At 45.8% G+C, this 22,684-nt stretch overlaps 1 protein-coding gene and 1 pseudogene across 1 annotated transcript; both read left to right on the top strand.

Moving 5' to 3' along the window:
- Positions 1-44: 44 nt before the first annotated feature.
- trappc11 (trafficking protein particle complex 11) lies at positions 45-12,916 on the top strand. Its single transcript, XM_035534585.1, has 30 exons — positions 45-172; positions 610-843; positions 1,243-1,412; positions 1,828-1,898; positions 1,985-2,099; positions 2,220-2,319; positions 2,909-2,982; positions 3,088-3,184; positions 3,310-3,443; positions 3,940-4,087; positions 4,426-4,519; positions 4,618-4,697; positions 4,793-4,871; positions 4,962-5,016; positions 5,219-5,364; positions 5,581-5,642; positions 6,075-6,207; positions 6,666-6,796; positions 7,167-7,322; positions 7,475-7,662; positions 8,232-8,380; positions 9,283-9,404; positions 9,513-9,632; positions 9,757-9,822; positions 10,116-10,272; positions 10,569-10,680; positions 11,095-11,186; positions 11,300-11,433; positions 11,796-11,963; positions 12,388-12,916. The coding sequence occupies exons 2-30, from the start codon at positions 640-642 to the stop codon at positions 12,427-12,429; spliced, it is 3,399 nt and encodes a 1,132-aa protein (XP_035390478.1). The 5' UTR covers positions 45-172; positions 610-639; the 3' UTR covers positions 12,430-12,916.
- A 2,020-nt stretch (positions 12,917-14,936) lies between these two features.
- LOC113581747 lies at positions 14,937-22,556 on the top strand (annotated as a pseudogene).
- Positions 22,557-22,684: the final 128 nt, after the last annotated feature.

The raw sequence follows: 22,684 nt of genomic DNA, 5'->3' as shown, positions 1-22,684 counted from the left end.
GCACATGTTTTAGATGTCCAGCAGATGGCAGTGTTCGCCCGGTTATTAGAGACGCACAAAACCACGACGAAGGAATCGTTCGTCACGGGTTGTCAATTTGATCAATGTAAACGGTTACAAACAAAGTATTTGTCTAATTAGCAGTTACCCTAGTATGGTGAAGACGAATACGGTAAATATCTGTCAGTTATAAATGAATGTCTTTGGGTCATACTGAATGCATATTGATTGGTTGTGCAGATACAGTTAAGGTTTTGCTACCCAGAAAGCAAAAGAAAGGTGCGCTAGGATTAGCGTTAGCCGGCTAGCTACCCAGCTCTGATGCGTAATGGTGCTTTCAGGAAGGCTGAAGAAGGTGTATTTTCACCATGAGGAACGCTGAAGCGACATTTCCACTGTGTCTGTTAGACAGCTTAACTTGCAGGCTAGCTGACTTTCACACTCGTTACTAATTAGCTAGCTAGCTAGCTAGCTATATCGCTGTCAACCGTTTAAATGAGCTAACCAACTCACATTTCCAATAGAAGAAGAAATTGTGCGATTTATTGGTGTGTGTCGTGCAGTTGTAATGGACTCTTTTGGAATTCCTGTCCTACCTGGCTGTTTCAGTGCTAGCCTGAATATCTGCGCTTTGGGAAGATGAGTCCGACACAGTGGGACCTGCCTCCGGAGCTGTGCTGTAGACCCATGGCCTTCGTGGCGCTGACAGGCCTCGACGTGGTCTACAACGCGGTCCACAGAGCCATATGGGATGCCTTCTGTGCCAACAGGAGGGCAGACAGGGTGCCCATCTCCTTCAAAGTCCTTCCAGGGGACCACGAGTACCCAAAGTGCAGAACCAAGGTAAGCATTAAGGATGGGTTAAATGTTAAGAATGTTAAGCAACTAAATCTCTTGACAGATATTTTGCTCATATTAAATCATAGAGAGGCTGCACAATACAGACACAAATGCAATATTGCAATTCCTTTGCTCCATATTGTGATGTTCTTTTAAATATATTAAATCACATTTCTAACCTCTTGAGATGATAAAAATTGGCCTGCATCGTTTAACCCGAATAATTCACTTTTATTTTACCACACTAATGCCGTGATCCATAAAAGCACCACACAGCAAAATGTTTGCAATTACTACGTGGCTCTTTTATACATCGGAGTCTTCCATGACGTTGGTCTCGCCGATGCCGTGAGGTGATGCGTGGCCTTGCCATGACCTTGCTATGTCCTTATGTCCTACCAGAGAACCTCGTATGAGTGGTACATCCCCAAGGGCATCCTGAAAACGGGCTGGATGAACAAGCACCTGAACCTGGTCCCTGCCCTGGTGGTGCTGTTCTATGAGCTGGACTGGGATGATGCCCAGTGGAAGGAGAAGCAGTCGGAATGTGCCACTAAAGTGGAGATCGTCAGGTCGCTATGCCGCAGTGTGACCCTTCAGTCTCTTCTTAATTGTCTGCTAAGCTTGCGTCAAAGACGAGTAGTCCCTGTACCTTCACATATACAACATTTAGCAGATGCTCTTATACAGAGCGACTTACGAAAGTGCTTTGTCATTTCCATCCTAGTACAGTACAGCAGATTAGAGTCCAAGATACCAACGAACTAGAATACTGTTGAGATACAGAGATACTGTTGATGAAGTGCAAAATACATATGCGCTATGTAGCAGACAGTGACGGTGTTTATTGGTGTGAGTTATTAGGTTATACAGTGTGCTGAAATGGATGAAATGGTTATTTTGTAATTGAAGACTCGAGGTGGTTTGTTGCTAACGACCAGATCCATGTAACCATCTAATGTGTACTGTGGTTTTGTTTTTACACAGAACGAGTCTGCAGGGAAGAAACACTAAAGTTGCAGTTGTTTTAATCCAAAAGAAGACTCCTCTCCCACCCGGTATAGCTAAAGACCACCACATCTCAAAGGCTCGTGTTCTTCCTCGACGAGGGGGTGGGACTAAAGGTGTGTCTGTGCCCTGGCAGGTGAGGACGTGGTGGCGTCGGAGAGGGCGGCAGCTCTGTGCAATGCCTGCGATCTCTCCGGGAAGTCTCTGTTTGTCCTCCCCCACACGGACCACCTGGTGGGCTACATCATACGGTAGGAGAAGCCGCCGACCTCTCCGTGGAGCTTACGTGTGTCGTGTGCGCGGCACCCGGTACTCATGCAGCGCTGCCTTGTGTCCTCTCTACTCTGTTTCCATGTGGCGTGTCTGCGCAGGCTGGAGAATGCATTTTATGAGCATGCTCAGACGTACTACTACAACGAGATACGCAGAGTGAAGTCGCACAAGGAGTTCCTCAATAAAACCACTCATCAGGTAGTGGACACGCAGCCTGGGCAAACTGGTAAACTTTGAGCTTTAGTCTTGTCCCTGTGGTCTAGATGGGGTCAGGCCATTAAGACACTTCTTGTATACGTGAAGATGTAGAAAAGAAAAAAGTAAAGTAACAAAAGTTACTAACAGTGTTGGGTTTTGTGAAGGTGTGTGTATATGTATATATTATTATTTTATTTTTATTTTTTTTTATATTAATTCTTCTATTGAGATGTTTTTTAAACAATCTGTATATAGTAATGTTAAACCTTTGTAGAATAGCATAATTTAATCTGAGTCTTTTTGTATAGGAGCAAAATTAATTTATGCTAAATTTGTTGATATTTGACAATACCCAAACCGCATATACACACGCCATGCTTATTATTAACTTGTAGGAGGAGACTGGAAATGGCAGTATTTGTCCAAGATCTCACTCTAATTGAATCCTAATCTAACTCTAATCCTAATATAACACTAACCACTAACCTAGCTCTAACCCTAAACCTAATATAACCCTACCCTAACTCTAGCCTAATCTAACCCTAACCCTATTCTAACCCTAACACTTCTGTTAAATGTTGTGTTGCAGCTGCTGTTTGTGAGGCATCAGTTCAAAACAGGCTTCTTCAGTGAGCTGAAGCAGGACACGCAGAATGCTCTCAAGTGTGTTTCTCACCTCCCTGTTCACACCTTCAGCTGACTACAGAAGGAATATGTGCCACAAATAGCCCAGTTTTCGACCTGTGTGTTTGTTGTTTAAATCTGTAGACACTATAGAAGTGCATATGGCCTCATCCACGAGCTCAGAGCCCATGAAACCAACATGCTGGAGATCAAGACTTTAGCCGGGTTCATCAACTACAAAGTGAGTCAGGGCTCGTTCTGTTTGTCCGCATGTGGCACAGGAACTGACACAGCCAGGCTTCCTGTTCTAAAGACCGTAGTCATTCTGACCAGCCTTCCCCGTGCGTCCCTCTGCCCCTCTCGCAGATCTGCAGGCTGTGTTTCCAGCACAACACCCCCCTGGACGCCATCGCCCAGTTCAGGAAGCACATCGACCTTTGTAAGAAGAAGCTTGGTAGTGGCGACTTGGCCTTCGAGCACACCGCCTGGATGTCCAAACAGTAGGAGTCTCTCATTCTACATGCTTCATTTATTGTCTGTGTAGACAGGGACCAACCAAGCGCACATACCTGTGAGGCTCACAACCTTAACACAGTAAGCAGAGACGTGGTCTGTGTTTGAACCCGAGAGGCTGTTTTTCCTGCGTTTGGTGTTTTAGCTGCTGTGCAGACGTGTATTAAGGCAAATGTACAGCTCCGTAAAGGCTGCGTTGGTCCCACTGCCCTCAGTTTGGGAACTTCACTGTACATACACGTGACCTTGACGCCTCAACGCTACAACACTACTAATCCTTTCAGTATATTAAAGAAGGGTTATTTAATATTATTTCAAGTTTAATTCACCTAATATGTAATGACTTCTTGATCTGAGTTCTGCTCTTTTACATTGCATTTTTTGTTGAGCAACTCTGTACTGTGAGTTGCTCAACACTTTGCGTTCTCTCTCTCTGTCTCTCTCTCTCTCTGTCTTTGTCTCCCCTTCTATCTATCTATCTAGGTTCCAGTCTTTTGGTGATCTGTTTGATGAGGCCATCAAGCTGGGCCTCACAGCCATCCAGACACAGAACCCTGGCTTCTACTACCAACAGGCTGCCTGCTACGCCCAGGAACGCAAGCAGCAAGCCAGCCAGTTCTGTAGTCATGAGGTTGTCTCTCTCTCTCTCTCTCTCTCTCTCTCTCTCTCTCTCTCTCTCTCTCTGCGGATGACCGCCTTAGTCATTCATATCACTCAAGCCAGACATTTCTGTCCTGAGATTCGATTATATATAGTGATGTAACACTTGTGTTAAAAGGACTCCTCAGTGTGTTGAGCATCCATAGTAGTGTTGCCCTGATGTAAGGACACATTTTGAGCCTTTTTCCTTCTGTTCACTAAGACGTTTCAGCTGATGGTGTAGAAAACAGCCTAGAAGAACACTAGAGTCCCTCCGATACTGCGTTGCTCCAAAATGAAGACTGACTTGTGTTTTGCTACTGTCCATAGCCAAATGTCACTTATCCCCTGCCGGATCCCCTGGAGACCCTGAGTGGCGTGCTGGACTTCTATGGGCAGAGAGCGTGGAGACAAGGCCATCAGAGTGAGCACGCGGTAGCACGTGGACACCATGCTGCACTGCAGCTCTGCGGTTTTGCACTCGGGCTGTGTGTTCTATGACCCGTTGTTTTGTCCCCATAGGTATTGACCCCCCTGACCCCGACAGAGAGAAACAAGGCGTCCTCGCTCTGCAGATGAAGGAGAGATCTGTCCAACACTCGGTCTGCTGTTTCATGCCGTAGCGTTTCAATCCATCGCCTTTTAACTCCGGAAGCTTTAGCATTAACCTAAAACTTTAAATGTGTGTGTCCTACAGGAGCTAATTATTGCACTACTCAGCAATGCTGTTGCACAGTTCAAGAAGTACAAGTGTCCTCGAATGAAGAGTCATTTGAGTGAGTGGGCAGTGTATTTGAGTGAGTGGGCAGTGTTTCAGGGATGAGAAGATAAATGTGTATAGTCTGCTAATGAACTGACTTTTGCAGTGGTTCAGATGGGCGAGGAGTACTTCCATGCCAAGGAATACACCAAAGCCTTAAAGTGAGTCCCTTGTCATCGGACTCGTCTCACAGTCAGTCTGTTGTTGGAGAGGGGTTTGTGGTGCCATTTGTAATAATAGAAAATGTCTTTAATGCACTAGAGCTGGTGGAACAAAGTTCTTGCCAATGAAATGTTGGAGTTACTTCCACTCTGAGAGGTGCACACTTGTGGAGATTTTGATATTATCATTTGTGTCCCACAGGCTGTTGGACTACGTTATGTGTGATTACCGGACGGAGCGCTGGTGGAGTCTGCTGACATCTATACTGGGCACTGCTCTGAAGTGTTCATACCTGACGGGCCATGTCAAAGACTACATCACCTACTCTATGGAGCTGGTGGGAAGAGGTGTGTGTGTGTGTGTGTGTGTGTGTGTGTGTGTGTGTGTGTGTGTGTGTGTGTGTGTGTGTGTGTGTGTGTGTGTGTGTGTGTGTGTGTGTGTGTGTGTGTGTGTGTGTGTGTGTGTGTGTGTGTGTGTGTGTGTGTGTAGGAGAGCGTAGTGGAGAATCATAGCCCTCTTCTGGAACTTCTCATCAAGAGTGGTGTGTCTGTGTATGTGTCCAGCTTCCACTTTGCGGGAGGATCAGAAGTCCAGGATTGAGAAGAATCTTATCCGAGTCCTCATGGTAAGTTCCCTTAACGAGAGTGTACTGAGGGTTTGGTTTAGTCCCAGTGCACGGGCAGGTTGCCGTGTGGCATCCGTGTTGCCGGTGTACCCAGGAGAGATGGGACAAGTTGTGCTGTAATGTAAAAGGTCAGCGGAGTAATGGGTCGCGTTTAGTGAACGAGGAGAGAGAATTATCTGGCTGTGAAATGCGGTCAGTATTGGGGAGGGCTTGTAGTAACTGAGCTGATCACTGTGTGAATAGCTAAACAACTATTGTGTGTAATGATGCTGCTAAACACGTATTTTATATCAGCATATCGTTAAATATAAAGGGTTAATGTCACAAAAATGACTGTGGCCCAACCTTCTGTTAAACCCCTGAGGTGCACCAGGAAATATCACTGCAGGAGAAACAGACTCTGTTGTGGGTGTTGTGTTTGTGTTCTACCAGAACGAGGTCCCGGAGGAAGAGCCGAACTGTGACGCAGGCTCGGTGAGGGCCGCACAGGGCCTGTGGGGTGAACGCCTCACTTTGGCGGCCGGGAACGAGTTCACCATCGAGGTGCAGGACTGTGTACCGTTCAGTGAGTGCAGACAAAGAGGAGTGTGTTTGTGTGGTATTGGTGTCATGTTCAACATCCAGACACAGTGTGGATGACTCACATGCATGCACACACACATACATCTTGTTGGTTAATCGTATTACAACATTGGACGTGATGCTGTGTGTAATACTGACCGATATCCTGAGATGTTCCAGATAAGTGGTCCGTCAGTGTAGATCTGAGCGTTTATAGGATCTGACAAACACGAATCATTAGGTAGAACAATGTGTGTTTAATACATTTCAGTCTTTTTTCTTATTGTCTAGCCACACATGTGCACCCACACGCATCACCACGAGGCATTTGCACGTCTTGGGAGCCACCAGGTGTAAAGGTGTTCGGTCCTAGCTGTGTGTGTATTAGGCCTGGGGCCAGCGTTGGACCTGGTTACTGTACTAAAATAATCGGTCGACTGCTGTTTGCTTTGTGCATCTCAGTCCAGTGCAAGGCCAGGTTCCTGTCTCCCAGCTTCCACGTGGATGAGCCCGTGCAGCTGCACGTGTACCTGCGGGCAGACTGTCCCCACCCCGTGCGCTTCGCCAAACTGGGCGTCAGCCTCAGCAACCAGGTACAGCCTTCCGATCTCACGTGCACAGAAACGCACGCGGTTTTCCTGCATAAAGGAAGAGAGAGGCTCAGCTATCATACGGGGCCTAGTATGACCACATGACCTCGTGTTTATCACTGTTATGTAACATACTGCTGCTGAAATGAAGAAGGAAACACAACTTGTTTTGTGCATTTAATGGAGCAACATGGCTAAAACCTGAAGTTTTAGATTTTTTGGAAGTTCTCCTCTGCATATTGAGGAGCAGGTGTTTTATTGGTCAAACCTTTTAAAAAATCTCTGTGTTGACTTCATTTGGTCTGTTGTTGTAGAGCAGTAGTCATCTTGATTAACTCGTAACCAGTATTTTGTGTGCGTGCGTGTTTTTCAGGAATATAACCAGTACTGCTTGGTGGAGGAAGCATGCAAGGTGAAGGATATTCTAGAACCTTCCTCTCAGGAGAACATGTGTCTGGTCCCCGGAAAGACCCGGAAGTACTGTTTCAAATTTGTGGCCAAGACTGAGGATGTTGGCCGGAAGATAGAGGTACAGAGATGTAGAGAGTCATGTCCAAACAAACGCAGGATGTTTCTGACCCTTCTGTAGTGAAGGAAGTTGTTTTGTCTTGTTTCTGAATGCTGTGTATGCGCGTGTGTATGCGCGCGTGTGTGTGTGTGTGTGTGTGTGTGTGATTTTAGATCACCCACGTGGACCTGATGCTGGGCGTGGAGTCTGGCCGCTGCGTGTATTTGAACTGGCGGGGCGGGGGTGGGGATGCGGCCTCCGCTCATGAGGCCTTACAGGCGTCGCGATCCTTTAAGAGGAGAACACGTCTCCCGGGGCAACAGCTCGAGTGGGACACTGTCTCCGTCCAAGCCAGCACCATGTGGGTTATCCGTGAAGGCCATTTATAGTGGTGTAGTACTGGCTTTGTCCAGCAGGTGGGAGTGAATATCAGCTCTCACTGAGTCTGGGCCATGTCCAGACGCCCTGCTGTAGTCATGTGACCCGGTCCTCACCAGGGAACACGTGTGTTTATTGGTGGTCATGGTTCTGAGGGGCTGGGTTTAGATTTGTTTTCCAGTAAGTTTTGGCAGACAGTCAATGAGAACTGACACTGAGTCAGGTACCAGACCACACAGCCCGTCATTCCATCAGAAGAAAAGGCAGAAGACGAGTCATTTCTGAGGTGGTCTGAGGTGTTGCTCTCTTCTCCGTCTGACCTCCTGATCACTTACAGAACTCCTCAGTGTAATATTATCTGTTGATGTCTGTCTATGCTGCACAGTCTGAAATGACCCAAGTGTAGATGAGGCGGGTGTGTTGTGTGGTTTCTTCTTCTGAGTGATAAACCACTGAATTAAGCTTCATGTGTCTGACTTTCTCTTTGCGTCCATCTGTGTTTCTCTGATCGTCTCTGTCTGTGTCTCCGTGACTGTCTCACTGGTCCTGTAGGGTCATATCCCGAGTGCCCCGGATCTCTGTGCAGCTGCGTCATGAGCCACCAGCACTGACCAATGAGATGTACTGCATGACGATCACCATCCAATCAGAGGAGGACACGGTGGCCAGAGACGTCTGTCTCACTGCTGGCCTCAAACCAGGTACGTACACACAGCTCAGCACAGGATTTGGTAAGGTATGCAGCACATAATTCACACACAAGTTCTCACACACACACACACACATACACACACACACACGTGTCACTCCACTGCTGCATTCCATTCATTGGCTTCCAGTAGCTGCATGTATCGGATATAAAACTTTGATGCTTGCCTACAAAGCCTAAAATGGATCAGCTCCTCCATACAGGAGGTGAAAGGTCAAAGCCCGATCCGTGCCTTGAGTGCTTTGAACCTCAAGTACGGCTTGTCTTGAAACACGATACTTCAAGTGTCATGGAAGACAAGCATGGAGACTATTCTCTGTCCTGGCTCCTGTGCAGACAGCAGAGTCCCTTGCGGTCTTCAAACGCAGACTGAAGACCTGTCTGTTTGTGGAATATTTAAATGACCACTGATCCTGCTCCTGTGTTGACTGACTAAAACTCTAGTACTTATTGTAGGGTATTGTTTATCTGTGAATATCTATATTTATGGCATTTAGCTGACTTTATCCAAAGCAACTCTCAATTCTGACTGAACACAACTTGAGTAATTCAGGGTTAAGGGTTTTGTTTAGGGGCACAACAGTGGTAACTTGGCAGTGGTGGGACTTGAACTGGCAACCTTCTGATTACTAGTCCAGTTCCTTATTGCATTAGTCGTGTTTCACACTTCTAGGCATCAGCATTGATCCCTGTATTTCTACAGTATTCTAGTTCGTTGGTATCTTAGACTCTAACCTACTGTACTGTATTAGGATGTGTTCTATGAGGAAATGACAAAGCACTTTTGTAAGTCGCTCTGGATAAGAGCGTCTTAACGCTGTAAATGTAGAATTCGGTGCATTAATTCACGTTTATAGTTTATACCCCCATGTGTTTTGTGGTTGTTACTGTTAGGTCAAGATGCAAATCTCACGCAAACAACCCACGTGACTCTGGACAGCTCTGAGGGGTGTGATGACGCCCACCCTGCACTGCTCACAGATATCGTCGTTGGAGATCTACAGCCAGGACAGAAGGTAGGAACTCACCCAGAGCATAAATACATCAGCCACGACACCATGCAGGAGTCACACTGAGCAGAAGAACCAAACGGGTTATCAATTAATGATTGTGTGTGTGAATAGATGGAGAAGAAGCTGTATGTGCGCTGTGTGAACACGGGTTCCAGGATTTTTCTCTTCCATGTCTCGTACGCCATCAGTAGCACAGTGGAGGGCAAAGACATTGCATGCAAGTGCCACAAGGTAAGAGCCCCCCTACCATACACTGGGCATGGGGGCCAGGGGGTGGTGATCCGCTGGGTGGGGGGCAGGATGTGGGGCTCAAATGAACTGCGCCTGGATTTTGAAACCTGTTTCTCATGTTTAGGATGAAACGGTTACCATAGACACAGTGGTCCCCTTTGAAGTGGCTGTCAAGTTTGTCTCCACAAAGGTACGGCCCGCCCTTGTGTGTTACTCAATCCTGTGTACAACATTTCTGACCAATACTGCATTAGAATCATATTTATAATGTATTAAAATATATATTGCAATGCAAATATAATTCCTGTTTAATTATAATGAATAATATTGGTGTAAATATAGATTTTGGTAGTTTTCACTTCTCTTTTGAAGACACCTGTATTATTCTTGTTCTGTCGGGTTTTTGTTTTAACCCTGTCGTATTAACTTGTAAAATAAAAAGCAATCATCCTTTCATCCCTCTCTCTCTCATCCTCTATTCAGTTTGAGCACCTGGAGCGCGTGTACGTAGATGTGCCGTTCCTCCTGATGGTGGACATTCTGAGCGCCTCGCCGTGGCCTGTGCACCTGGTGGACAGCCAGATACAGCTGGCCTCCAACATGGCAGCTGTCGACCTGCCCCAGAGCCAGGTGGCAGCAGGTGAGGGAGGAAGGCTCTGCCCACCCTTACAAACCATGCCCCCAGACATGAACATGCTCCAATAACCAGCAATCGAAAATGGATGGAGCTGGCTGGGGTGTGTGGGGGTGGGGGTGTTTTTATTTATTTAAAAAAAAAAAAAATTTATTTAATGGTCATGTTTGATATGGTACAGGTTTATTATTTATTAGGGTTATTTTCAGGTTATTTTGAGCATGTGTGTTTGGGTCTATAAAGTCACTGTATAAAAATGGTTCTCTAGTGGTAGTGAACTGTAATGCTGTGTGTGTTGGCAGTGGTGCTGCAGACCGGCGAGTGCGCGAGTGAGTGTTTCAGCCTTAAATGCCCTCCTGTTCAGAACGGCACCAGCACGGTGGCAGCAGGTCACTACCTCATCTCCTGGAAGAGGTGTGTCCACCCCCTCACCTGTCAACCGTGCGTCTGAGCACTCAGTGAGGCCATGGCCCAGGTCACTGCTCCTGCACAGCCGATGCAGGCCCCGTGGGAGCTGGGGACTGGCTGAGCTGAATTGGGAGGGGTCAGGGGTCACAGGGGTCAGGGGTCCTGCAGTGCTATGGCACTTTTCCAGGCTAGACTGAGTTAACGGCCTGTTTAAATTCCCTCCTCTGCACCCTGAGGAGTACATACAAGATCCTTATTACACACACATGCACGTGAGAATCACATCACACGGGATGTGAATTTCTGGATGATTCTGGGTAGACATGCAACATATTCAAGAAAGGAAGAAAAAGAAGTTAAACAGCTTTTGTTTGTTTTAATTGTTATTTTTTTAACACATGTCTGCTTGCGCCTTGGTAGAAACTCTGCCCACACTGAGACGCCATTGGTTAAAACGACTGTGGTCCTTCCACATGTTATAGTTGAGACAATTCCTCTGTACGTCCACGCTGGTGAGTCACATGGGTCCAACATTTACACTTGAATAGTGTATTGTAAGTATTAATAATAGTTACCGTTCCTGTTGTTCTCCCTCTCTCTCACCCTCTCCCTCCACGCACCTCAGAGCTGCCCTCCTTTGGCCGTGTACGGGAGTCTCTTCCCGTCTGGTACCACATTGAGAACCGGACGGGTATGGTCCAGGAAGTGGATGTGTCTGTGGAGCCCAGCGATGCCTTCATGTTCTCTGGACTCAAGCAGGTCGGTTCCCGGAGGTGACCGTGTCCCAGGCCAGAAGGTCACGCTTCAGATAAGGGCTGGATGTCTGTCTAACTTGAATTCTTTACTCAAAAAGGAGCATAAGTAACAATCCTGGAATGATGGCAGTCATTTCCAGTGTTTTACACATTATCTTCATGCTCTGGAGCAGAGTACATTTTGCTCCCTCACGCTGCGTGGGGGCGGAGCATGTGTGTCTGTTTCAGCCAGGCTCACGTTGCCAGATTCTCTAGGGAGAGTGTCTGGTGATTCTGGTGCCTTTTGCCCAATAACATGGCCAAGAACAAGGAAGTTTTGACTGACATGAAAACAGCCAATCACGAGGTGCGCGGGTGTGTGTCTAGGTGCGTATGAGGATCTTACCAGGCTCGGTGCAGGAGATGGTGTATAACTTCTACCCCCTGATGGCCGGCTATCAGAACCTGCCTTTGCTCAACGTCAGTGTCCTGCGTTTACCCAGCATCCCTAGCCAGCTGCTGCAACGCTTCCTCCCCACCCGCATCTTCATCAAGGTCAGGCCTCCTCTTCATCAGCACGAACCCTTCCTCACACTCTGTTACGTAATGCATTATATACACACAGGTTGTTAGAAACATCAGCATTGTAGTGTGCGTTGATGGTCTCCAAATTGATAGATGAACCACTGAGTGTGCAGAGTGACTGTGTAATAAAATGGTTGAGTTTACTTCTTACACTGCGTGTTGTGGCATCAAGTATGTCTGTATGCCGCATGTATGAGGAGTTTGCCTTCTTTATGACTCAAGGAACGATATTTGTGCTTAACACCAGTAAGCCTTATTTTAGTTGCCTTTTGCTGATTTGGCGATCAAAGTGGTGACACCTGCCATGGTGAGGCTTACCACAGGGAGTGACCCTTCACTGAGATTAGTGATGAGACAAACATGCTTCCCCCCCCCCCCCTTTCTTCCTTCACAGCCGCAGGGAAGGAAAGAAGACAGTTCTATTGCGGCAGCGTGAGAAACCTGCTGAACCCATGGACCTGCTCCCTGAACCCACCCACAGCTGTTCAGCAGATTCAGACTGGGGAACTGGTCTTGCATCATTGTGAAAGAAAACATTGCACCCAGAGTCCTGAGATTCTCCGAAGAAAAAAAAAAACACCACCTGACTGCTCTGATTAGTCGGACCAACCACCACCTTGGCCAAGGGTGTGGGGGGGTGAATGTAACTAGTTTGTGATGCAGTGACTTGTAACTTCTGATTTAATGTGTGGTATTAAACTGCTTTGCTCGAATCTGACAGATCAAAACTGATCTAGATCGTTGCTGTGATGCGCACCAAAATAAGTTCTATTCATGGCTCTTATCTGTCTCTCTCTCTCTTTCTCTTTTATTTAACTGCTTTAATTGTGATTCACCTGCTGCTGTTATTTATCCCATATTAGTTATGTCAAAAGTCTAAAATGTCACGTAGTAAAATAAATACTAATCATCTCTCTGGCAAATTCTTGAGTGAATAATTGTTTCCTGCTGAGGAGTAAATTAGACACGTCAAGGTCAAATATAACTTGTCACACCATTTTCTGCATGTCTGGGAAAGAAGTTTCCAGAGGAGGGAGGTGTTATCTCAGTTCTACACACGTCTGCGTCTGTCTGCTGTAGAGATGTCACGTGGCCATCACGCGTTCATAGCATATTTCCATTCTCTGTCCCAATCCCCATATAAAATGAAATGGATTTACACACTTTGTTCTTTGCTCTGTTCTGTTTTATACATGCTACTCAAGAGTTATACGAATTCTAAGCTGGTGTGGTAATGTAAGAAAGGAAACATCTGAATCTGATAATACTCCATATAAACCACCCCTAACCCAAATCCATATGCCTTCAGGCATTAATGTCTAAGGCGTTGGGGGCAGTGGGGCAATTCAGAGAATGTAAGGCCCCATAAACATTTGCTTAGATAAAGTATCTCTTTTCTCCACATCTGCGCTTGGCAGTTAAGGCAGAGAAGTCTGTAATGTAGAGGCTTGGCAAAGTTCACATGCTGTAACTGTAAAGGGAAATGCTCGGTCACTTTTCATTCTGCTTTACACACACACACACACACCTTTTGAAAGAACGTTACACAACGAACACAGCAGATCACAAGCTCGAGGCTACGGCTCTAAGTGAACAGCTCCAGTGAACAGTGCCACCCAAAGGTCTTGCTAGAATCAGCCTGATCACACCTTGTCATCATGGTCTTCAGTAGCATTTGAACGTTAGAGCCAGGTGTGTTGGAACTAAGCTATGTATGGGACAATATCTCCAGGACCACAGCTGGGCACAAGGGACTTACCATATCAGCCCTGCGTAACCTGTCCTACACTATTTACTGGTTAAATTCAGTAATAACATGCTAACATATGATTCAAAATATTAACTATTTTCATTCTCTTTAACCCCTTTAGTTAATTTCCCTGTGGGGATCAGTGAAGTCTTTTCTTTATGCCATTCCATGCCAATATTAATTGTGTAACTTACAGCAAGCTTTACTCCATTCACACACGTTTTTGTAATCCATGCATGTTTAAGTCACTTTTCAAAAGTCAGGCCACCACCTTGTACCTGGCGTTGCAGGGTGTCCTACCACAACCCGAGAAGCCGCTGTAGGCGTGAGCTGAACGCTTCAGGGTGTGGAGGCAGATTAGCAGGGTGGTGCTGAACAGCCAGCAGGCCTGGAGCAACTTATGGAGAATCACTTTCACAGTAGCTCCTGTCTGAAAACTGCTGTCGAGCTCTCCCAGCGTTGCAGGACTGCGTGCGGACGCCAGTACGTCTTGTGTACATGTAAGTTAGATGGCATGTAACTTACATGCTAAGCAGCATGTGACTGTGGAACTATTTAAGAGACATAAAAGTAACTCGTCCTTGCTTTGAAGGAGGACGGTATGACCTGTGTCAGCTGGTGTGCTTTGTGTTATGAAATGTGAAGGAAACTCCATCTACATTCAAATTCATTGTACTTTGGACTGAAGCCAGTGTCATTTTTCCACTCAGCAAGGTAGGTTCAATCAAGGTGTTCCGATGTTCCTCCAAGCCATAGATTAACATAACAGGTTTTCCCCTGGAGAAGAGTTCCTCCATTTTACTTCTCATGGTACATACACAGCCGACACAATCCAGTCAAAACAAGACTTCCTCACCAGCACCGGGTGTTTAAGGTAAATCAGTCTTAATTCAGATGATAGTCCTTAATTCAGCCTTAATTCAGGTCTGGAAGTTTGAAGAGTGGATAAAACATCATTAATATAGGGTCTTGTAAACTGCCACTCAGGTTAAAACTCAGAGACTCAACAAAGCAACGTTGTGTTATGTAAGCAACGTCATGTTACAGGTCAAAGTTCAATACGCAGTGAGTTTCACACCACCGCAGCTGTTCCCCCTTCCTGCCTGTGTCTGGCCACACCCCCTGCCCCTCCCACATTACTCAGCATGTTTCTGAGTCTAGAAGAGCAGGAATCTAGATTTGATCAACTGCAATGGGGCTCGACTGGCTGATGCTCCCAAACTAGCACTTCGATCTTCAGCTCTCTGGTGGCTGGTTCCTGCGTAGCCCCCCCACGGCTGCATTTCCTGGTTGTTCCTCAGAAGAATGCCTTCTCTGGACTACGATGAGGTCACTGACTTCCTGGGCGACTGGGGGCCATTCCAGGTCAGCATCTTCCTCCTGCTCAGCCTCAGTACTGTGCCCAATGGCTACACTGGCATGGCCATGGTCTTCCTCGCCGACACTCCGAGCTACCGCTGCAGGATGTCCTAGCCGAACGCCAGTGGAGACGCTCTGAGCCCGGCGGACTTCGGGTCCGGTAAGGGTTTCATGGCCAGCAGCTGTCTACAGCACCAGCATGTGAACGAGAGCTCAGAGGAGTTCAGTAACACCATGGAGCCGTGTGTAGGAGGCTGGGACTAGAGCACTGAGCACTATTACTCAACTATAGTCACTCAGGTAAGACACACACACATTTTCACTCACATGGTGCCTTTCTCATACCCAAGGACACTTTTACAAACACTACTGAATATTCAAAAGTAAATCGGCGGTAAATGTTAACATGTTACACTGAGGTCTGGGAACATTAGTGCTGTGCTGGAGGTCAGGTCTGCATGTGTGTGTGATTCTAGTCCGCTGCCCACCTCACATAACCCGTTTATCAGCGGTAGGGTTGGACTCTGATCCTTCTCTCGTCAACACGCTGCTCAGTTTTCATGCCAGCCTGTCGGATCGTGCCGCTGCTGTGGAGAGACGCTCGGGCTCGCTCAAAGGCTATGCAGCGACCTTTACACTGAAACGCCGCTAAGATCTTTAAGATTAAAGCCGTGTGTTTATAAAGATGTGGTATATTGTGATCAGTAGCTGTGTTCTTCACTTAGAGAACATTACAGATGTCATATAAAGACAATACTTTGGGTGTTAGTCCTAAAACGTTTAACATTCAAGGTCCTTTTAGGAAGAAAGAACAGAGACAGCTGGCTAGTCATTACATCTCTAAACTTAATACTTAACTAATGTGTTGAATCAAGTGTGTTTGAGCAAAGTAATCCCCAAACTGGGCTGGATTCTGGCTTTCTACAGCTCCCAGTGCTCAGACTTTGCTCAAACTTTGCTTTCGAGCTGAAACAGATCACAACTGAGAGTGTGCTCGTCTCAGAGTGTGCTCGTCTGAGAGTGTGCTCGTCTGAGAGTGTGTACGTCTGAGAGTGTGCTCGTCTGAGAGTGTGCTCGTCTGAGAGTGTGTTCGTCTGAGAGTGTGTACGTCTGGAGCGTCTGGTGACGGTCTGAGCGTCTGTACATGTGTTCCTCCACAGTGGGACTTGGTGTGCAGTGATGCCTGGAAAGGTCCCTTCAGCTTGTTCTTTTTTCTTCCTGGGCGTGTTCACGGGATCTTTCGTGTCAGGAGAATTATCTGACAGGTAATGAGAGACAGAAATAGAGGAGACAGACAGCAGCCCCTTCTGTGGATTACAGTAACGGATAAACAAGTCCATCCTGCTTACTGTTTCACTGTAAATAAAGGAGTAGAAAGATCTGTGACGTGCACTCTACAATACTTTACCAACATGCCCGGTCCTGTCAGTTTTTCTTGTTTTAAAGTTGCAACACTCAAAACATGCACTGCCTCTTTCTGATTCCTCAGGCCTGGATGCACTATGAAAGGCTATTTACATGGTCTCGTCTACCTTTGTGTCCTTGCCGTTTCGGCCGCAATTTTGTTCTTTTCGTTACTATGTCGATCCAGACTGCGTGCAGCCTGGTGCAGGCGGTCACCAACAGCTAGGGGATGTTCTGCGTTTTTTTCCCCTCACTGGCATCGAGCAGATCTCTCACTATATGGCAGCCTTTGTCCTGGGCAAGTAAAGGAAGCCTCATACAAGCACTTTAGCACTAGCCAGAGACATCAGCAGTAGCCAGAGACATTAGCAGTAGCCAGAGACATTAGCAGTAGCCAGAGACATTAGCCTTAGTCAGAGACATCAGCAGTAGCCAGAGACATCAGCAGTAGCCAGAGACATCAGCAGTAGCCAGAGACATCAGCAGTAGCCAGAGACATCAGCCTTAGCCGGAGACATTAGCAGTAGCCAGAGACATCAGCAGTAGCCGGAGACATCAGCAGTAGCCAGAGACATTAGCCTTAGCCGGAGACATTAGCACTAGCCAGAGTATTATCAGATCCACATGAGAAGTAGTTCTACCATTATTCTCCGAGGGAGATTTTATGAAGATTAGAACGCTGTCATTCTTGTCGCCATTCCACTCATTCTGCAGAAGAACACTTGCCCCCAGCAAGGAAAGAAACCTGAGATTTACACAAGAATTCTCACTGCACACTACAGGGCAGAGGACATCCAGCGACGCTATAGGTTCATTCACTCTCAGCACTGGTGTGGCCCGGAGCCAGACCCGTTTTTAATAGTAAGTGTCACGTAAGGAGAGTGCTGATTACAGAACCATTCAGAGTGACAGGCAGCAGTGTTGAGCTTCAGGTGCGCCTAGTCCAGCCAATTCACTTTCCCTGTCTACTAACCTTTGTTCAAGTCAAGTTTCATTCATGCGCTGATGTTTGTGTGGGCATTGATGCGTAACTAATAACGAGATGACAATAATATACTAAATACACTCAACATATACAGAATATACAACAGGAAGTAGATAAAATAAACAATATGACCACAGAAGGGTCCTGAGGAAGCACTTCCTGATATTTTAATACATTATTATTATTATTTACACTTATATAGTGTCTTTCTCATACTCAAGCACAATAATCTGATGGAAAAGTAAACTAAATACTGTATATTAATAGTGACTATGTGGAAATATTGAAGTAGTGGTGTGCTGAAACGTATTAATAGTAATAACAGTAATTAACAGTAATAAAGTGTCCCTGTTTGCATTTCTCTCTATCAGGCTGTGAGCTGCTGGGGCGGAATTTGCGCGTGATATATTCCGTGCTGGGCACATGTGTGTGTCCGCACTGGGTTACGCTCTCCTTCCTCTCTGTGCCTGTTTGGTGAGAAGCTGGAGGCTGCTGCTCGCTGTCCTCACCCTGCCGGGACTACTCTACATCCCCCTCTGGTGGTAAGGTAGAATACTACAGCAGGGCTTCTTTTAATTGGGTCCGTGCTGCAGTGACATTGGTGATTCTGCACGGACATTAACTTTCACTCTAGATGTCTAGAAAGGTGCTCTGTGAACGGCCTCTACTGTATCAGTTCATCAGTTTCCAACACACAGACTAATTCGAGAATTTCAACTGGCCACTGTATGTTAACATTGTCGAAACAAATCTGTCACCAACCTGCTGTACTGTACTAGGATGTATTCTATGAGTTAATCACACAGCACTTTTGTAAGTCGCTCTGGACAAGAGAGTTTGCTAAATGCTGTAAATGTAAATGTAGATGCAAATGTAAACACAGTCATCTCTGATGCTGCACAAACTGCTCTTCTAAACCAAAAGTGACACAGCCATGATTTTCATTAGCGCTGCTGTTCAATGGTGCTGTTGGTCCATGATGATGTACCTGAACTGTAAACACACATCTTCAGAACATTCAGCCTTATGTAACTCTGTGAAGTATGCACGGATGTTATGCAAATCTAACCTTGGATTTCCTGGAAGAGTGTACAAAGTGAATCCACACTTACTGTAAAGGCGGCACAGGTATACACACTGGTGCTCTCTGCTTTCCCACTGCTTCTCTGTAAGGTTGATTCCTGAGTCTCCTCACTGGCTTCTGGCTAAGGGTCGAGTGCAAGAGGCCGACGCCATCGTTGGAGCCGCGGCCCACAGAAACGGCATCACCCCACCTAATGTCATATTTAAGGGACCACCCGTACTCATCCCTGAGGTAAAGGGGAATGGTAGTCATCATCACACACTAGTCCTCAAAATATGTGGCTGTGATCAGTGTCCAGTTACTAAGCAAATCCAGTGTTGCAGAGGCCATCATAATGTGTTTGCCTTGTGTGTGTCTATGCGTGTGTGTGTTTTCTGATGTTGGAAGGGTGTGTCCCAAAGCTCTGCTGTTTCTTACACATACATGGACCTAATCAGAACCACAAAAACGAGGAACATTACTCTACTCAACAGTGTGATATGGTGTGTGATGTTAAACCCCGTGTGATATGGTGTGTGATATGAAACCCCATGTGATAAGGTGTGTGATATTTAACCCAGTGTGATATGCTGTGTAATATGAAACCCCATGTGATATGGTGTGATATCAAACAATGTGATATGGTGTGTGATATGAAACCCCGTGTGATATGGTATGTGGTATCAAACAGTGTGATATGGTGCGTGATATCTAACAGTGCGATATGGTATGTGGTATCAAACAGTGTGATATGGTGCGTGATATCTAACAGTGTGATATGGTATGTGGTATCAAACAGTGTGATATGGTGCGTGATATCTAACAGTGTGATATGGTATGTGGTATCAAACAGTGTGATATGGTGCGTGATATCTAACAGTGTGATATGGTATGTGGTATCAAACAGTGTGATATGGTGCGTGATATCTAACAGTGTGATATGGTATGTGGTATCAAACAGTGTGATATGGTGCGTGATATCTAACAGTGTGATATGGTATGTGGTATCAAACAGTGTGATATGGTGTGTGATATCAAACAATGTGATATGGTGTGTGATATGAAACCCCGTGTGATATGGTATGTGGTATCAAACAGTGTGATATGGTGTGTGATATCTAACAGTGCGATATGGTGTGTAATATGAAACCCCATGTGATATGGTGTGTGATATTTAACAGTGTAATATGATGAACACAGTGGTCACCATATGCTGAATGGTATTGCTGTGCTTTGATATGGTGTAAAACTGTAGCCCTGCTGATGCTGGACAGTTTCCTTTCCATTTTAACAAAGTATTGGTTTAACTCCCTGCATTCAGTGTGAATGTGCCCATACATTTTGTATATATACTACATATTGTAATATATGCTATACTACTATTATTCATTAAAAGAAAAGGAGAATAATTGGTGTTTTTCAGGTTCATCATCACAATCAGCTACTTTGGCCTGTCCCTGAGCACGGCCAACATGAACGTAGACCCTGCTGGGGGTCTCCGGAGCGCCGGCCTGGTTCTGCTCCTCACCCACGCCGTGCCCCCAGGTGAGCACGCCAGCGCCACCTACAGTCCCGCCATACAGTCCTTCGTCCTGGTACGCGGTCTGCTTTAACTGCTGCCATACAGGCTCATCCTTCTGCAGCGTACGGTGCCGTGACCATCGTGTTAGCCGCGGCGGCCAAACTGGGGGTGATGGCGGCGTTCTCCGTGCTCTACATCTCCACGGTGGAGCAGTTTTCAACCGTGGTCCGAGGAATGGGCATGGGGGTCTGCTCCACTTGCTCCAAGATCGGGAGCGCCGTCGCTCCATTCTTCCTGTTTGTCAGTGAGTAGCCGGCCCGCTCGCCACACACACGTCACCCACCGCACACGTCACTCACTGCACACATGTCACTCGCCACATGTCACTCACCACACTTAGACAAAATTTCCTTTAGCATCATTTATACAAAACCAGTTTTTAAAAATAATTCTCCTGACTTACAGTGAACATTTGTATTACTTTGATGCACACACAGATATTGCGTGTTGCATATTTGCAGACATGGTATTCCTGAGATTTGATATTTGTGTCTGCTTAGGAGAGAACATTGATTTGTTTTTTAACTTGAGATGAATCAGAGCATTAATAAATTGAAACTTCTTTATTAAAACGCTTTTGGTTCTAGGAAAATATAGAAAAGGGTTTGGGTCTGTCTACCAGTCCCAACTTTGTTCCATGACTTTAGAACAGAATCTAATTGAAGTGAACTCCTGCACAAAAAATTACGAACTAATAAAATCATAACAGGTTACACTTTGTTCTCGACAGAAAGCTCCTCATTTGGGGTGTGTAATGGTGTAGATGTGTCTTGTTTGGGATTTATCTTCTTTATGCTGACTTACTGAAAAACGTGGTGCAACAGGTGGAGATTTTTACTGCTGACACAGTGACGGGGCTTCAGAGTGAAGAACTTGAGCCTAGGGCAATCCCCGCTTCAGAGGGAGGGAGTGTGTGTATGTGTGTGCGGGTGTACATGTTACATGCATCTAAATGTGTCTAAAAATATCAATGTGTATTAGCCGTTTTTTCAGATATTTGAGTCACTGTAGCTCAAACACAAGGAAACAGGTTTTTTTTTCCTCTGTTGACCTCTACAATGCAAACCATCACTGCAAACGTTTCATTTTACTCATAATTATGCAAATAAATTCAATATCAAAATGCAAACCACAACATCGCTTTTAATGCTCAAACCTTCAATCCTTAATTCCTTTATTATCTTTATTTAAGTTGATCAAGAGCACATTTCCAGCATCTGATGTCTGTGTGTTCCTTATCAGACCCTGTGCAGCGACTCCAGCTGACCTGTTGCTGCTTTTTCAGGTCATTATGATCAGGCACTGCCCTACATCTTCATGGGAGTGCTGACGGTGGTAGCCGGCCTCCTCGGTACCCTGATGCCAGAGACGCGCGGCATGCCCCTCCCAGAGGACCTCTCACAAGTTGCTAGTCTTATCTGGTAGGTCTTTGTTTACGCTACGCCTTAGCACACACTCACTTATGCTTAAAGTTGCCCTTGGGCATTGTGCTCAGAACAGCTTCTCCAGCTGAATTACTACCTTCAGAGAGTGGATAACTGATCTCCTGACAGATCTTTATATACAACTTCCAATTAACCCTCCCCTTACAGGCACACCTCACTGAAAAATGCTAAGCCCAGCTATTAAGGAATGGAATGCCAGCAGGGGGCATTTAGGATTATGCAAAACGAATCATGCTAACTGCTCTCCTTTTAGTTTCATTCATTTTTAGCCACGTTAGAATTTTGGCTGAAGTATTCCTTTAACAGCTTGTCCAGAAGTTGTTTCATTCTTTGATAATCATACAAGAAAGTGGAATACTGGTTTCCCAGCGAAAGGATGGGGTTACATCCCTGCTCCAGCTGTTTGGAAAGAGACAGGGATGAGCACGGATGCATGTCTGCATCTCTGTCTGGGAGCCAACAAAGGCCAACGGGGCCCTTGGCGTCGGCCATCATGCCTTTGTTTTGATTGTTGTGTACTGCATGTTTGTGACGTAAGGCATATCCTTACCTAGGTGCTGCAATGGAGCAGCATGTCAAGGGAAGAACCAGGAAACACCGAAGACTCCCAAACGTCAATCACCTGTCTGATGCTAGGCGTGATGGGTCTGACAAGTGATTCTAGTGCTGGAATCCAGTACAGTATCCCACGAAGGAAGAAAACATTCTACTCTAAAATAGACAAAAGGTCTTTACTGTGCATGCCAAATTTGTCAAAGATTTGTACGTCCATTTTTAACACTAGTATGGAAGAAGTGTGTAACCTAAGGATCACTGTATTGTAATATCATCTACTCCTATCTGTGTTTACATTTTATTACATTTGTGGTGCAATATGAGAGTAACAAATTTTTGAATGATTATACAATTTTGAATATATATATATTTTTTTTTTACTGTAATACCACTTGACAGTGTAAAGTCAAAACTGATTTGAGAAGATTTTCTTTTGCCAACAATAAATATGGTCAAAAGGCATTAAAACACCTGAACCTGTTGCTCACGTAAGGCGCGCCCACTCCGTCTGAGTGCTGTAAAAGCGTTGCAGTAACGACGCATTTCCA

This window comes from Electrophorus electricus, chromosome 2, assembly GCF_013358815.1.
Source record: "Electrophorus electricus isolate fEleEle1 chromosome 2, fEleEle1.pri, whole genome shotgun sequence".
Classification (NCBI taxonomy): Eukaryota; Metazoa; Chordata; class Actinopteri; order Gymnotiformes; family Gymnotidae; genus Electrophorus; species Electrophorus electricus.
The sequence above is the reverse complement of the archived record's forward strand: the minus strand, read 5'-3'. Positions and strand labels throughout refer to the sequence as shown.